This window comes from Hyperoodon ampullatus (genome assembly GCF_949752795.1).
Source record: "Hyperoodon ampullatus genome assembly, chromosome: 1".
NCBI lineage: Eukaryota > Metazoa > Chordata > Mammalia > Artiodactyla > Ziphiidae > Hyperoodon > Hyperoodon ampullatus.
The window spans coordinates 156,536,367-156,554,565 of NC_136914.1; the positions used below are offsets into that span (position 1 = coordinate 156,536,367).

Sequence of the window (18,199 nt, forward strand, 5' to 3'; positions counted from 1 at the left end):
TCAGGTAGATTTTTCATTATCTTCACCAATCTTCTGAACCCGTGAATACTTCTTGCAAGACCATTTAAAGCAGCCTGGAGGGCAGGACAGTGGCCAGGAGAAGCAGCAAGGAATTGAGCCTTGTACGTTTTTCTCAAAAAAATAAAAGATGGGGAACCACCATGCTCGAGACAAGAAATTAGTCTGTGAAGAGACCTTCAAGTTCTGTAAAAGGTAGAAAAAAAGTAAAATGAGACATATTTTTCACAATTTGCATCCTAATTTGTTTCTTAATTAAACTTTCATTTGCTGTAACTGAACAGGGAAAGCAGCAGAATCCGGATCGCAAGGCAATGCTTGTCTTTGCTCCTTTCCCCTAACTCTGACAGGACTCTGGCCACACTTCCAACCCCCTCCACTCTTTCCCTCTCTGTGGCTCAGGCAAATCTTTTTTCTTTTTTTTTTTTTTTTTTTTTTTTTACTTTTTGGCCGTGCCCTGTGGCATGTGTGATCTTAGTTCCCCAACCAGAGATCGAGCCTGCACCCCCTGTGTTGGAAGCACGGAGTCTTAACCACTGGACCACCAGAGAAGTTCTCAGGCAAATCTTCTGCCTGCAATTCCAGTAAGACTGGAGACTCAAGAATGGGTGGGAGAGCTAGCTCTTCAGGAGGAAAAATTTTCAGGATATGTCAGTGATCAGATCTGTGGGTCAAGGAAGATGGAAGAGTGAAAGGAGAGCTCATAAGGTTGAGCATATTTAACGGGAAAAATGAAGATTTTGGTTCATTGGTGTCAGCAGACATCTAGATGGAAATGGAAGAAGGAAGATGGAAATAGGAGATGACAAAATAGGAAACAGAGCCACGGAGACAAGTAAAGTAATCCATAGGAGGGGCATTTATTAGTGGACACCACTAACTGAGAACTGGATTTAGATCCTTGGGGAACTACATACTTCAGTTGCTCACAAATTCTCCCAACATTATATGCATCAGACAATATGGCAGGACTATCCCAAGATAAGTGAGTCATGGCCCGCAGACTAACTCTATTAACACCAAGGACATACACTAAGGCTAGGAAGACACAGAGAAGGGATCATTCCATCTTGGGACTAGAGGCAGAGAGCAGGAGTTAGGAAAGGCTTCTCAGAAGAGATGGCATCTGAACCAGCTCTTTCAGAATGAATGGGAGAAGAAAAAAAAGTCATCTAGGAACAGGAGGCTGCAGAAACAAATACGGAAGGATAAGAAGGGAAGCCAGGGCTTCCCTGGTGGTGCAGTGGTTGAGAGTCCGCCTGCCGGTGCAGGGGACATGGGTTCGTGCCCCAGTCCGGGAAGATCCCACATGCTGCAGAGCGGCTGGGCCTGTGAGCCATGGCCGCTGAGCCTGCGCGTCCGGAGCCTGTGCTCCGCAACGAGAGAGGCCACAACAGTGAGAGGCCTGTGTAACGCAAAAAAAAAAGAAGGGAAGCCAGAGAGCACAGTATCACCAAGAGATGTACAAAGTCCAGCTCTTCATTAGTTACTCATCTTGCCTGACTTTTAAAATAGTTGCTGTCTTTTCCTCAAAAGGGCAGGGCATGTTTCACCTAGCTGCACAACAATGCTTCCACAGAGAAGGTTCCTAAACTTTTATTCAATTTTAATTCTCCTATAAATTAGCTGAAATTAGTAAAACACCGTGCTTTATAATTATACAGCATTTTTACCCTCGAACATCATTTATAGTTGTGACATTCTTTATTTTAAGAGGCAGTCATTACTATAAGTTTAAGTGAATTGACCTAAACCACACGTTTAGGCAGCGACAGCAGTTATTCCCATTAAGCTACTGGAAATGCCGCTGTGTGAAAAGGGGTCCACTGCATTTAAAGAAAAGAAATTATCCAAGGATAATGTCACTGCTCTCACCTTTTCATTGGCCATGGAATGGTACCACCAAAAGAGCCGTGTTGTGATATAATAAGCAACGATCACATCGACAGTATAGTGTTCGTGTGCTACAAGAATGCAGATGATCCCAGCAGCGCTCAGCAGCCAGCAGAATAAATGATACCACCAGAAGTGACGAGGTGAATCTGGACAGCAGAAAAAGTAATAGTTAATAGGATTCCCAGAGGTGGACTGAATGATGACAGTCTATCCTAATGACCTGAGAAAAGTCTAAGGCCAGGAAGTCACTGAAGGAGAGAATGGATAACCCAAAATGAGTCCCTGTGAACTGGCTGGGATTTGCTCCGGTTGCCGGGGGGAGACGGGGTGCTGTTGGTTAACAGGTCTAATAGTAATTCCCTGGGGCGGTTGGTAACACTAGGTACTCTAGGTCTTACCCACAGTGTTTAATAATTAGGAAGAGAACAGAAATATTTCACATTAGGTTGGAATTGGCTCATGCTGGCTCCTGTAGGGACCCCACTGGAAAGAGAAACAGTAGAGTGAAAAGAAAGGATAGTTGTCAGGAAATCCCTGATGGTCCAGTGGTTAGGACTCAGCACTTGCACTGCTGTGGCTGGGTTTAATCCCTGGTCAGGGAACTCAGATCCCATGAGCCATGCTGTGTGGCCAAACAAAGAAAACGAAAGGGTCGTTGTCTATGAAAATGGGGCGGTGGGGTGGAGGAGGGAATGAGAAAGCAAGAGTAATTTTAGGTCTTATATATAAACTTACTTTGATTTCTGCAGGGAGAGAAAAATGGTATTTGTGGCTAGCAATATTTTGATTCTCGGCAATATATATGTATATTTTTTTGCGGTACGCAGGCCTCTCACTGTTGTGGCCTCTCCCGTTGTGGAGCACAGGCTCCAGACGCACAGGTCCAGCGGCCATGGCTCACGGGCCCAGCCGCTCCACGGCATGTGGGATCTTCCCGGACCGGGGCACAAACCCATGTCCCCTGCATTGGCAGGCGGACTCTCAACCACTGTGCCACCAGGGAAGCCTGTTTCTCAGCAATTTTATACTGTTATTGCCAATAGCAACTATAAGACACTCCCTATGCAAAGCTTGGGATTCTTGCCTATTCACTTATGGGTTTGAGCCTTACCTAGAGAGGGCACTAAGTTCATGACACTGATCAGCTATAAGAGAGAACTAAAGCGCTGGGGAGGTTAAATATGATCACACGCCCCCCAGCCTTCCCACACAGGTGGTAATGACACAGGTGTAACTGGAACCAGTGCTCATCTCTAATAACTTTTCTTTTCTTTGAATAACTGTTTCCTTTTTTCTATTTTAAAGCTTTATTAGCTCACAAAGATAATAATCGAATAAACTAAAATTTATTTCATATTTAACTGTGTTTATATTTATAGTGATATTTACTTTCAAGTGTGGAAGAATGGTTGAAGAGCAAAAAGATCCATTTCCAGAACTTTACATGACACATCAAATCAAACATGGTTCAAATAAAAATTAAACAGCTGTTGCTCTTTTAGTCCTACGTGGAACAGTAAGATGATAAACCTGTATTTGCATTTGAAAGTCTGATTTTCTATTTCTGAACATGCAGCTCATTATTTCCAACTCTTGCTTGATTCATTCTGCCATGAGGTTCTAGCAGATAACTCAGGAAATCTGAGAATTCTATAGCTAGGAGAGGCCTTACTTCTGTAGCCTGGGGGGCCAGATCCAGTCCCCATAACTGTTCTGTTGGGATCTGAATGTTAAAAATTGAAGTAACATTCAGAAATCTGGAGATTTCACTAAATATGCATTCTCCAGCACCACAGACCTCACCCCTCCCTGAAGCCTCCCATCAGCCCTACTTCCCTTCCTAACAGGTCATCTGGTATTTACCTTAAATGTCCAAAATGTCTGAGCAAAGCAGAACTATGTTGTATTTGTTTATCCACAAGAAGCAAAGCTGAAGTAGGTAGGGAGTAAAGAGGTGGCCCACTTTACTACTCGTGGAATTGAAAATGAGGTTTCAGGAATGGCTAGATGCCCTAGCACTGCTCTCCTGGCACATAAAAATGTATTCTCTATGAGCTACCACACTGGGATCACTGCTCATTAACTGAGCACACTGGCTGGCCCAAAGAAAAGATTTAATATGAACTATTTTGAAATAGAAATGGCAAAATGGTAATCCTCTCTGTTCTCTCATTCTACCCACAGGGATAACCTTGAGTTGAGAGGTGATGATAAAATTATTAATGAACTCCACTGTCTGTGTGGGATCCTAGCCCTAGTTGTCAATGAATAATAGAGACAATAGACTTTGTGTAGTAGCAAGGTAAAAAAAAAAAAAAGAAAAAAAAAAGTAGTTTTCTCGACTAGCAAGACATTTGGTTCTAAGAGCTACACTGATTTCTCCAGGCTAATTTATAGGGAACCTAAGTCCCAAAGATAATATTTGCACACCTGGGTAAGACCCTCTCTCGCTAATCCACAAAATGATGCTGGTCCCACGTTTTCAACTACTCTCATGACTAAATTCAAATCTGCTCGTAACAACGGAGTAAACAGGGAGAGTCCAAAATGATCAAAAGGCAGGAAAGCAAAAAATATACAAATGATGCATCTAATTCTAGAAGCAGAATGTTCAAAGAAACCACTGGAACCGATGCTTACTCAGAACAACAACACATGGTATAATTTAGAAGGTAACTGTTTTTCCTAATTGCATAGGAAACGGGCGTAAACAGGGAATGCCCAGTTTATGTACAGAACTGATTCTAAAGTTGGGTTTGTATCAAGCATTACAGATTTGCCCTTTGGTTTCTCACCAAAACTTGGAGAAAGCGAGAGTAGCATCGACATATATACACTACCAAATGTAAAATAGCTAGCTAGTGGGAAGCAGCTGCATAGCACAGGGAGATCAGCTCAGTGCTTTGTGACCACCTAGAGGAGTGGGATAGGGAGGGTGGGAGGGAGACGCAAGAGGGAGGAGATATGGGAACATATGTATATGTATAACTGATTCACTTTGTTATAAAGCAGAAACTAACACACCATTGTAAAGCAATTATACTCCAATAAAGATCTATTTTAAAAGAAATAGAAAGGAAAAAGCAGAATGTAATTCTTTCCTTGCTGTATGTAGACTTATACAATTTAAACAAGCTCAAGCTCAAATCATATGTGGGGAAGAAAATGTCTCTACATACTGCATCAGCCTTTATTAAAGCATAGAAATAAACACAAAGTTGCCCTGCTATTGCTCTGAGGTGAAAGTACAACAATGAGCAATACATCCAGGCTATTTCTTAGCAATTCTATAAGATCAGACAGCTTGGGTTTCCAAAAATTCTAAACAGAGCCAAGAAATTGGTAGTGTACCCTCTGGAGTCAGCCTGCTTGAGGCTGAATACCCCATCCTCCAATTACTAACTGTGGACTGTGGCTTAATTCATTCACTTTCTTTATGCTTAAGTTTCCTCTGAAAAATGGGGAAAAACAGTGTTTCCCTCATGAGGTAGCTACAAGAATTAAACGAGTTAATTTGCATCAAGGCCTTGGAATAGTGCCTGGCACAGAAAAATAGTACTATGTCTATTTGCTGTTATTGGTAATATCACTTGGTCTTCAATTATTTTATAAAACTGACTCTCAGTTTCCTGGGATGTTTTCTCTTCATTACCTTATGTTTTCTACCCACAGTAGCTTCACTCTAACACTCTAACATGTAACTCCTCCCGGCCCTCATCCTCCTCCTTTTTTTTTTTTTTCTTTTCTTTTGCGGTACGCGGGCCTCTCACTGTTGTGGCCTCTCCCGTTGAGGAGCACAGGCTCCGGACGCGCAGGCTCAGCGGCCATGGCTCACAGGCCTAGCCACTCCGCGGCTTGTGGGATCTTCCCGGACCGGGGCACGAACCCATGTCCCCTGCATCGGCAGGCGGACTCTCAACCACTGCGCCACCAGGGAAGCCCATCCTCCTCCTCTTCTTCTATAAGCTTTTATGATCTGCAGATTAGAGAGAAGATCCTAAAACCCAAATGAACCTCTGGACTGGAAAGTGACTGATCTTACACAGATCAGTTTTTGCTGAACTTTCCACAGCAAAAGACTGAGCCCTATAAACAACATAAATCGCTCTGCCCACCACCCAGAACCTGTAACTAGGTATTAGAAATTAGAAATTTCAGAAGATTGAAATTTAAGGGGGAGTTATTGGCGCACAGACAGAGCTAGGTTCCTCCCCTCCACCACCCCTCTCCAACCGTGTAAGAACAGAACTATGGGACAAGGTGCAGAAGGCCCTCTGCCTTCCAGTCAGACAGTATGACAAAGGCCGAACACTTAACATGCTGCTCTTCTAACTCAAAGCTTGTGTGTAGCATTCAGAAAGAAAACAATTCAGAAGATATACAATTGTCACCAAAAAAAAAAAAAAAAAAAAAAAAAGACTTCATCTACTACAGAGACTCTCCTCTCTTTGTCATATTGCCCTCAAAGCAGAATTAAAACCTATAACCCTGGGCAGTCTATGGGGCAAGAATTCACTTCTGCACCACTGGAAGATAAACTTTGATGGGTCTAAACCTGTTTGGATTCATGACAGACTAAGAGAAGAAGGGAGAGAAGGGGACTAACCAAGGAGCCTCCTTCCCCTGGTCTCTGCCCAAAGACCTCCATGATATGCTCTGCAAGTGAAGACAATTGAGATAAGCCTCTAAAAGAACAATGGCATGGGGATAGGGTATCTTGGAACTGAAGATGAAGGTTAATACCGACCAGCTTGTAAAAAATGGAGGGAGAAGCATCACTACTTCAAAAGGATTTTGAGAGAATGGGTCCAAATATACAAAGCCTCAGAAATCTGCTAGGCAGCTAAAACCAAATACAACCTCCTTCACAATGAACAAGACGTTATTCCAGCCAAAAAAAAAGCCACTGGAATACACAAGAATTTTGTATAATGGGAATTAAGTATATAAATATGGGGAGATATTTCACATTCTCATCTCCATGTTGCTTTCTAAGAAGAAAATGGTTAGTATTGGCAAACTGTTTCATGAAGATGCATATTAAAGCACAGAAAGCTACTGGAAGTGACGAAACTAGAATAAAGTGGGATAAGGAAACGTTAAAAAAGGTTTAAAAGGGGGAAAATATTAACCAAAGTATTTGGGATGATGGAATGGATGTTCCATACAATGGAAATTTCATTCAAAAGTCCTTTCCATTTGGCTCTGGAACATACTGATTCTTTTTTGCAGTAACCTTAACAATAATTCTTCTTTGTTTCAACATTAAAATAGCTTTTCATACCTTAAGAACTACTAACCAAGGAGGGAGACATTTTGGAGGCATGCTAAATGTTAGCAAGAAGCCAGGGCCGGGCTTCCCTGGTGGCGCAGTGGTTGAGTGTCCGCCTGCCGATGCAGGGGACACGGGTTCGTGCCCCGGTCCGGGAGGATCCCACATGCCGCGGAGCAGCTGGGCCTGTGAGCCATGGCCGTTGAGCCTGCGCGTCCAGAGCCTGTGCTCCGCAACGGGAGAGGCCACAGCAGTGAGAGGCCCACATACAGCAAAAAAACAAAACAAAACAGGGCCAAGCTTTAAGCCTTCCTTCAGTGTTCAAATCACATACGACTGGTTGAAATGATTTAAACACACACACACACACACACACACGTCACACACACACACATATCCCTCTTTCCATAGCTATCAATTCCAATAGAATAAGGACTCATCAGTTTCAGGGCTTAGGGATCCCGCCCACTACAACAATCAATAAAGCAGGAATGAGTTTTTACTTACATTCTTTGATGAACAAATAAGTAAGTGTCAGCACAACTGTGTGACCGCTGAAGAGGAAGTCTCCACACAAGATATGCGACCCAGTTATGGACAATCCGCCACCAGAAATCAACCGTAGAATCCGCTGTACTTTTGCCTGAGAGTCTCCGTTGAGCTGAATGACACAAGAAGATCAGGAAAAAAATTTATAAGCTGATAAAATCATGTTTTAGCCTAATTAATGTGATATTTAGAAAGGCCACCCGGTTGTGATTTTTTTTCTTTTTAACTTCAGTCAAAAAGAATCCAAGGGGGAAGCTACTCAAACTGAATTTTATTCATTGTACTGGCCAGTTTTAGTGATACGTTTTAAATTATTCAATATGTTACTAATAATACATTTTAGTGGTGGTGTGTCCTTAGGCAAAGCTTTTAAAAATACTAATAACCAATGACTTCACCACAGTTATGGACTAAAAAGATCAAAGCTCCTTTCTTTCCTCTTTGCAGGGGGAGGTTGGGGTTTCAGATGGCTAATACTTGATTGGGCTGCACTCCACATCACTTATACTCTACAGTGTATTCATACCTTGTGTTAGGTGGGCAACCTAAAGTGTGCATATAGCTGTATTAACATCTGATCAAAACATTTACAGTTAAAAAGCACTGCAATACATTAACTAATTTAAATAGGCTTGAAAATGACGGATGAGGGATGTACTGGCAGCTTTAAAATGAGTAGCTCGATCAGGAAAAACATCCTCCAAAGCAATAACCTGTGTGCTGTGGCAGGAGGTCAGGGGAGAGCTCCCTGGGCAAGGGTGGAGAAGCCCCGAGAAGCTGTCGTGATGACATGGGGAACAATCATGGGTTAGGGCAGGAGTTTGAGGCAACAGTCAAAAGTTCATATCCCGTTAAAACGTAAGCATACAGGTATCACTTACATGTGGAATCTGAAAACTACAACAAACTAGTAAAATAACAAAAAAGGAAGCAGACTCACAGATATAGGGAACAAACTAGTGGTTACCAGTGGGGAGGGAAGGGAGAGGGGTAATATAGGGGTGAGGGAGTGGGAGATACAAACTACTGTGTCTAAGATCGGCTCAAGGATGCATTGCACAACACGGGGAATAGAGCCAATAATTTGGCAATAACTGTAAATGGAGTGTAACCTTTAAAAATTGTATTAAACCCCCCCCAAAAAAACCGCCCCCCCCAACCCAAACCTTAAGCATACAGGAAGGAGTAGTGGACTGAGATGGAATGCACGGGAAAATGGAATACTGAAACACTGTAGGGCCGGATGGAGGGTTTCCGATCAGTCTAATAGCAAGTGAATAGGTTTAGAAAATCAAAGAATGACACTCAGAAATAAAATGGAGTCAGAGTATACACAAGAAGAGAAATATAGAAAGACCATTAATGACTATTTTCACTTGGGACCGGGGGCACAGTTGTAAGATGAGGTGCTTTTCATACTCAGTGATGATCCTTCTGGGCAACTGGCCCCTGAAGCATGGCCAGGCCAGTCATGATGGTGGCAAACTGTTTGGTGGTGTAGACAGGTAGTGTCTAGTCCAAGTAGACGTGTAGTGGTGAAGGAGGGTAAGATGTGTACAGATGGAGGAGAAGACAGTCTAGGAGTAGAGAAATTGAGTCTCCAAAGCAGGTGGGAAACCATCCTATATGGTAAAATGGGAATTAGGGCAGGATTCCTTGCCTAAAACTTTCCTGATTAAGAATATCTTATGGGGCTTCCCTGGTGGCACAGTGGTTGAGAGTCCGCCTCCCGATGCAGGGGACACGGGTTCGTGCCCCGGTCCGGGAAGATCCCACATGCCGCAGAGCGGCTGGGCCTGTGAGCCATGGCCGCTGAGCCTGCGCGTCCGGAGCCTGTGCTCCACAGCAGGAGAGGCCACAACAGTGAGAGGCCCACGTACCGCAAAAAAAAAAAAAAAATCTTATGGATCTGGAAAGCTTTCTGGTATTCAGGTGACCCTTGTAAAAAGGCAAACACACCGTGATCGGGTGATAGTTGAGAATAAGGCTCTGCAGCAGAAAATGACATGAAACAGGATTAGAGTGCAGCGTGCGAAACTGGAGGTTTCAAAGAAACTCAACTTTCTTCAAGAGTTTGCTTAGGCCGAGCCCAGCTGGCAAAACCAAGAGAACATGTGCATTTTATCAAGAATTGACAGTCCTTAAACCAAACAGGCCAAGTAACAGGTGACCCTGCCTTGAAAAGATAGGGTCTAGAAGGCAGTAAAGGATCCATACCCGGAGAAGATAAGGACTGTTGACAGAGTTGCAGGACTCACTTCAGGTGCCCCTCAGGAAAGGCGTACTGCAAACCACATAAAATGACGTGAAAGCCCTTGATGTGGAGGATAGAATCTAGCATGCGCTTTATCAGATCAGCCACAGACCTTCAGGAATTTCTGGTGGTGCGGTTGGTACAAACAACTGTCAACAATGAGATCAAATAGAAAGGTACGTACACTCCGCCTGACCATTGTGTTCCCAGTTTAAAGAACACATTATTCATTTCAAAACTATAATAATATTTTTTTATCCACTGACCCACCCCAACTCAATACTCGAATTTTCTAAGGGCAGAAACACTTAAATTTCTTTACTAGAAAGATATGTAGATGGATCAAAAGGCATAATTAAACCAGGAGCTAAAATACTGCCACACTTTCTCTTCTCTCCCCTTTCTTTCAGCAGTGTTGGTGTATTGAGATTTCCGATAGCATCTGATTCCAAATGCCTTCACAGAACAGAGGAAGGACTCTCTTCTTGCTTTTTCTGTACTTTCTAAGTTCTTAATTCCTCAGTCCTGTCACTGCTATCTTAAGATGTCAGACCATGCTCAGCATAAATGTTTTTTTTGTTTTTTTGTTTTTTTGTTTTTTGCGGTACGCGGGCCTCTCACTGTTGTGGCCTCTCCCTTTGCGGAGCACAGGCTCTGGATGCGCAGGCCCGGCAACCATGGCTCATGGGCCCAGCCGCTCCGCGGCATGTGGGATCGTCCCAGACCAGGGCACGAACCCTTGTCCCCTGCATCGGCAGGCAGACTCTCAACCACTACACCACCAGGGAAGCCCCAGCATAAATGTTAAACAGAACTTCAAGAAAGGAAATTTTAAAAGAGGGCTGAAAGAAAACTGGGAAGGGGGAGGGTAATAGTGAGAGCTGGGATTAACAGATTATTTTCTAGTTCTGTTCTATTTCATTGAGGCCCTCTATCACACACCACTAAAGACTCTAGTTCCTCGTAATTTCCTCCGTTTTCAGACCCATTCTATGCCATTGCTGGATATGAAACTGAAGATGTGGAAAACCAGGAAGAGAAGCATTGATCATAATAGCCAAAACAGACAGAGCTCAGTGTTCTCAAGGGTTCCTCAAACTATGACCTCCACACAACATTTCCCACAAAAATAAATTAGGTACAAGAGAGCCCAACTTGGCTGCTGCCAAACCAGAAACCTTACCATCCACACACCATCCCTTCAATTTAGAAGAGAAGTCCTTTGGACCTCTATGGCCAGGATGAGAGGGAAGCTTTCTCAGGGAAAGGAATGTAGCTGTGCCAGCCCAACATTCCTGTGGCAAAAGGGGTTTGAGAAGCTAAATCATTTCATGTGAGTTCCAATAACTAGGTCAATATCTATTTAAACACAATTTTCAGAACTCAAATTTTGCAACTTCAAACTAAGACTTGGGTGTGTGGGAAGAAGCAAATCATTAAGCCAAGGACTTAAAGTAAACCATAGGATGGAGAAGGGGGAAGGCAACTGGAAAACTGTGAGAGCCAAGGATTTCACTAAGGGCCTATCACTGTGATGGCTTCTGTGATCACATCCACTAAGTAACAAGTGATGTGAGGCATCAGTGACTAGTCAGATAACCTTCCATAGCAAGTGGCTTCAGTATACACAGTTCTGTCATTGCTCTCAGTCACTAAGGGCATTCTATAGAGTCAGCAACAAAGGAGACAGGTAGATTATCTAATAGTTTTGTAACCACAAAAATCTAAGGAGCACTCAAAGCCAGCGGCTGAACCACAAATAGAATGCAATTCTGCCTCTTGCTCTATAAGACCACATCACCTCTACTGAAACAAATTGATTTGTGTTTGTTTTACTGAACCACAATCCAGGCACCAATAGCCTGCTGATGCTTCAGGAAAAGGTCTTAGGTCTTGACATCTGAACACAGGGGCTGTTCCCAGAGCTTCCACTGTGAACATTCGTAGCTTGATTACCCAGCAGTACATTTGCTCTTGTGGCTTCTGAAAATTGCAACTTTTCCACAGAAGATAATCTTTACATGCTTTCTGTAATCATAGCACTTCATCCCTGCAAACCTCACCCGTTACTAGGATGGGCTTGCCTTCTTTCCTGTGGCCATTTCTTCATTTAACCCATTGCAATAACCCCTTAGAAGTGTTTATTATGCTTCTGAACTTCTCCCATGACTTAAATTAGTTTCACTAAAAATCAGTCAATGTTTAAATTCAATATGTACACTTTTAATTACAGACACTTTCTGCTTTGATGGCTTTGGAAAATTATAGCTTCTCCAAACCACACCTATATTTGGTGATGGAGACTGTTGACTTCTTCAGAACAACTCTATTTTTCCTTCCACCTTGGACATCTGCTTAGTGTTCAGTTAAATATGATAGTCTTCATTCTCTTGCCCAGAAAGCACATGATTTGTAAGTTTCCTTTTTAAACCAGGGCACACTGGGGTCTAAGATGATTAACAGCTCTCTTGAGAAATGACTCTACCTGGAGAAACTATAAATCCTGCTTACAACAGTTTCAGTATCCATTCTCACACTCTATCTCAGTGAAAGGCCACTCGATCCTTCCAGCTGCTAAAAGCTTTGAGGTCATCCTTGACTTCTTTCTCTTAAACCCATATCCAACTTATTAGCACATCCTGTTGGCTCTACCTTCAAAATACATCCCGAGTCAAACGGCTTCTCCTCATTTCCACTGCCACCACCAAGGTTCAAGTTCCTACAATGGGCACAGAGGCCCTGTGAGATCTGTGGCTGCATCATCTCAACTCTTCATAACTCTATGCAGCCACACGTGTCTCCCTGCTCTTCCCTGAATGCACTATGATTAAGTTATTTCCTTGTCCTGGAGTTCTCACCCCATTCACATGGCTCACTCCCTCATCTTGGCTGCCCAAAAGCTTTCTTATTGAAGAAGCTTTTCCTGACCAGTCTATAAATTAGTACCTACCCTCACAGTCCCTTTCACCCTTACTCAGCTTTACTGTTCTCCATCTGATAGCCACCTGACTTACCACCGTGTAACAAGTTATGACTTCATTTAACTGTCACCATCCTTCAATAAGAATATACGTTCTCGGAGGAGCAGAACTTTGTTTTGGTCATTGCTGTTACACAGTGCCTGGTATATAACAGGAACTTAATACTTTCAAAATGAATTCATGAATGAGCAAATGAGAAGGCAAAAATGCAGAGTCAAAGACCCAATAGTAACTTCCAGTTAGCAGAAAATGAATTTTTTATGCAGAAAACATATCAGTTTTATGAACACATTTTAAGGTTTCCCCCCAAGATCTAAAGCAAAACAAAACATGCTAGATTTCAGTTAACATATATGAACGTGTCTAGGAGAATGTATAACAGAGAGCAGGTGTTCAATCATTGTTTGCTTAATGTCCTCTAAATGGTAATTCAGAGGCGCTTACCTTTGGAGCACACTGGAAATGCATTCCAGGCACAGGGAGAGTAGTAACGTACATTGTGATACAGCGATACAGGTACAAAGTGCCAATGAGAAAAAAGAATCTGCGCCCCACTATTGACCTAAAGGAAAAATAGGGATGGGGAAAAACAGGTTTACTGGGGTTTTTTGCTCCTAAGGCAACATAAAATAATGTTTAACAGAATAAAGAATAATTGCAGTTTTCAGAACTGAAGATTCACATACTGCAATTAATCTAGGTGGGTTGGGCCCCAACGGAATGAGTCTCTGGGGGGAGGGGGTGTTGAAGTAGATTAAGGGTTTTACACAACTACCACCCCTAAAAAAGGCCCTCTTTGCCAGAGAATTCAGTGGACCTCTCTACGTTGTCAGTCAACTCACTGCATTAATAAACCCTCTCTTGAGAACACAGCAGAGGTATAAGCGAGCCATGGTCACAGAGGAATTAACTAATGAGCTAAGGTGATACGACATAATTGGGCACATAGGGAAATGGGACAACTCTTTTAACCTAAGTTATATAAGCAAGGTTTATTTGGGGACTATCCAAAAATATTCTGACAACTTAGGCATGAACTATTTTGTCTGTGACTACAGAGGTTTTCAGAAAATTATATTTTGAAGATGTTCAAAGTGTCCTCGTGCATTTAAGGACATTTAAGAGTGAAGCTGTAAACTGATTAGTTTATCCTGATTTTATGCAATCTTGATCAAAAGACGTAAAAAAAAAAAAAAAAGAATCCCACAAGTCCTTTTTCACCTTATATGTTTCGGTGAAGACAGTTGTCTTGACTAACATTAGTCCCTGTCCTTTGCCCCCTAAGTCGTCAGTCTAAGGCAGTGGTTCCCAGAAGCTGGCTTTGAGCACACTGTCCTCCAAAGGGAAGGGTTTTGCCCATCTGCACCACTGTCTCTTGGGTACCTGAATGGGCATCAAGAATTCTGAAGGTGACTCTGTTGTGTAGTTAGAGGTGGACCTATAAACTCTGGGCTCTATAAAGATGGCTGGGATCCACAAAGCCCCTAGAATTACTAGTTGTAACTTCCCTAGTACATAAAATATGTTACTCCAGGTCCCCCATTTTCAGAGCTCTCAAACTTCCAAAGCCAGTGATCAAAAACCTCTGGAAAAACAGGGAATTTTAGGCATGTGGAATATTTTATGTTTTCTCCAAGACTGTGGTGTGCCACGGATCAAGGTCTAATTCAGGTAACTGTTGGGACTTCTAAAGAATCATGTACAAATATAATTTTAGCTGCCTGTCTCCAAGAGCTATTTTAAGGAGATTCCAGGGTTTCTGGGGTCAAAATATAGAGAGAAACACCTTGACTAGTTGATGAAAGTATCTATTTCTTGCAAGGCATTTCTTTCAAAGACTTGCTATTCTAGCCCTGCCTTTTATAGTACTGAAAAGGAACAGGTAATGAACATTGCTGAGTGCTTCCATTTGGTTAAGTGAAAAACTATTCTCCCTTTGATTCAAACCCAGGTTCAAAAAGAGTGCTGAACTGTGCTCCATGCTGTTAGACAAGGTGAAGTAATAAGCAGGAATTATTATGGGTCAATTATATTCATTCCAGTATTCAGAGTTCAGCTGTACTCAGAACAGAAAATTAATTTAAGAGGTGAAACAGGCACTCCGCAGCCTTATTTAAAGAACTACTGCCAGTGATTTTTTCCCCCATAGCTTTAAAGGTGTTTTAAGTGAGAGAGTGAGAGTGAAAGAGAGAGAACAACTAGAATTTCTTATTCAGCTGGAATGTTCAAAACGGGTTATAAAAATTACTCTACCAGTTACTAAAATATAAGATCCAATTCTATACGAAAAGGAAAAAGGAAAATTAGTGTGATTTCCCCAAGGTTTTGCTAGTGGATTGTGACCCAAACAGTGGCTATCATTAAAACATGCAGCTGGCCTGTGTGGAAATAAGTTTTGACATGGTGAAACCGAAGTTGGCACTGGAGAGACAGGTAACAACTGTCCTCTACGTGAAGATGCAAATACACCAAGACTGTACTGCAGGCTGGAAGCTAGCTACTTACCCGGCCCTGGGAAATTTCTCTTTCACACACATATACAAATAAAACTTTGCTCTGAAACAAAGGAGAGAGCAAATATCTTTGGCCTGCGCAGTCTCTCTTATATTCAGTGTCAATTCCAGACACTAAAAAGGAAAATGCTAAAGTTCAACAGCTACACTGTGTTTGCTTTTAGCATAAAGCACGTTATAACTAACAACTTTAGGGTAAAGTTCCCCTACTAAGTAAAAGACAATTGACAGCTATGTCTTTTACTTATACATTATTAAGATAAATATTTTAAAGAAAATGCTTAGGAATGACTTCAGTTTGTGGAACAAGTTTTCAAAACTGCACACCTGCATGTGCGGAACTCTTTAACAAAGAGACTGAACTCTTCAAATCTCAAAGCAACAACCAATTGAAAGAACAATATAGCATAAATTCCTTCTTCAAAAAATGATCTTGTGACGTTACTACTGAAACCCTATTTGACTCTGAAGTGTATTGACTATGTTAGCATGTATTACACTTTCAAAAGCCTCCGTTTGTGGGCAATGTTTTAATTAAACTTATATTTGTGATTTAATTATTAGAATCTTAGTAGAGAAAAAACATCTGAATGATGGCTGAGGACAAAAGGAAAATTGAGGGGCCTTTTTTCTTAATGGACTAGCAGTCAGAATTCAACAGGGAAGCAGAAATAACCACCTCAGAGCTGTGTCCTATTTTTAAGTATCTTCAAAGCAAAAGTACCTGGCTTACTACACTTCCTGATTCCTGCTATTCTAAAATGGGAAGACTTAAACCAATGAACTAAATGCTCCTTTGTGATGGCTTGAGGAAACCAGAAGGCACGTTTACTTTAGAAATCTAAAACCCAAACCGCATGGACCCACTTCTAAATGCAGTTTATTAAACAAACTCTCGTGACTGGATTGCCAAAAGGCAAAAGGAAAAGACATGTAAAATTCGAGCTCTTGAAGACAGGCAAACCTCAAAGCCTGCAATTGACCAATACAGTCATCACATTATGAGTAACAGAGAAAAAAGCTTCCCAGCCTACAACTTTCCCCACCTGTCAAGAGCCTGGAATAACACAAGCATGATGAAGTGAATGTTTTTCCTTTCCAAGGCTCTTAACGTATCATGCAAATACCATAGTGCCAAGTTGCTTGAAATTAGAACTGCACCTTAAATTTACAAAGTCTGAATCATCCACCACAGTACTTCTGCACCTTCACACACAGCTGCCACTTTCATACAGTTGCTCAATAAATGCTTATGGAATAATGACTGGATTTACTCAAGGCTGTAGATCTTTCTATTGATTATTTTCATTAAGTGCCTGGATAAGACTGGATTTATCAGATAAAACCGAGAAAGATCATTTCAATTACACACCGGCTCACTAAAATATAAACTCATGGCCAATCCCCAAAACATGTTAGACCTTACTTACCTGTATCTCAGGAATAGCCACTGGGTGATCCATAATCCAACTAATATAATTCCATTTATTTCTGATACAGAAAATGCCCATTTCACTCGATCTATGTAATCAAAAAACTTGTCTGGGAGTGGAGGGCTGAGCTCCTTGGGAGGGACCCTCTCGTGCACAACCGTGATCATGACGGTTGTCAGGACGAGGTTGAAAAGAGCGTACACGAAGGCAATGCCCGTTTTCCACCACTCTAGGGGAAACTGGTTCCTCGATTCCACGGGGATAGCAATTTGGATATAGTCCGGGTATTCTTTGGTGCCCTTTTGCAACCCATTGGATAAACTCTTAGGTTTACCATTGCCATTTTTGTTCTCTTCTTCAACAGGTTCAGCAGGTCTTGTGTAAGTGTTTGCAGGATCATTGGTTTGGTTTTCCATATGTTCTTCAAGTTTTGCTGTCTCTATGATATCCATTGTCCTCCGGTCTTCAGACCAAAAAGGAGATGGTAAAGTTCTTGTTCTTTGTGGAAACTCAACTTTTTTTAATCCTTCTACTGCCAAGATCAACATGGACTCTTACAACTGATTCTGTTTCCTAGTACAAAACATAGAGGGTCTCCATCGGACTACGGTTCCTCCTGGACAACCATCTGCTGTACATTCACCGCTCTCAGGAAAGGAAGCCAATTTTCTTTCCCCCAAAGATGTTGCTATCCCAGCTGTAAAAACAAAACAGAACTATGTTCAGAAACTGTGCTTGTCCAGTTGTCAAGCATCCAAAACAAAAACATTATCAAAATAAGGAAACAAATACCAAAGCCATTTGCTTTATAAATGTATCATCAGAACATAGTTAAAGCTGCTGAGATGGAGTTTATTTATAAAACATCGAGGGACTTCCCTTGTGGTACAGTGGTTAAGAATCCACCTGCCAATGCAGGGGACACGGGTTCGAGCCCTGGTCTGGGAAGATCCCACATGCCGCGGAGCAACTAAGTCCGTGTGCCACAACTACTCAGCCTTTGCTCTAGAGCCCGTGAGCCACAACTACAGAGCCCATGTGCCACAACTACTGAAGCCTGTGTGCCTACAGCTCGTGCTCCGCAACGAGAGAAGCCACCACAATGAGAAGCCCGCGCACCACAATGAAGAGTAGCCCCCGCTCGCCGCAACTAGAGAAAGTCCACACACAGCAACAAAGACCCAACACAGGCAAAAATAAATAAAATTTAAAAATAAATAAATAAAAATAAAACACTGAATTGTTTCACCTTGGAATTCTTCTCTTTTTGAGCTGATGTCAGT

At 42.1% G+C, this 18,199-nt stretch overlaps 1 protein-coding gene across 1 annotated transcript; it reads right to left on the reverse strand.

The window, feature by feature from the left end:
- On the reverse strand, positions 1-17,368 carry SGMS2 (sphingomyelin synthase 2; the record flags this gene model as incomplete). Its single annotated transcript, XM_079715846.1, has 5 exons — positions 1-204; positions 1,894-2,060; positions 7,694-7,847; positions 13,415-13,532; positions 16,914-17,368. 5 exons carry the CDS (start codon positions 17,366-17,368, stop codon positions 1-3), a joined length of 1,098 nt encoding a protein of 365 aa, XP_079571972.1.
- Between the last annotated feature and the right edge of the window lie 831 nt (positions 17,369-18,199).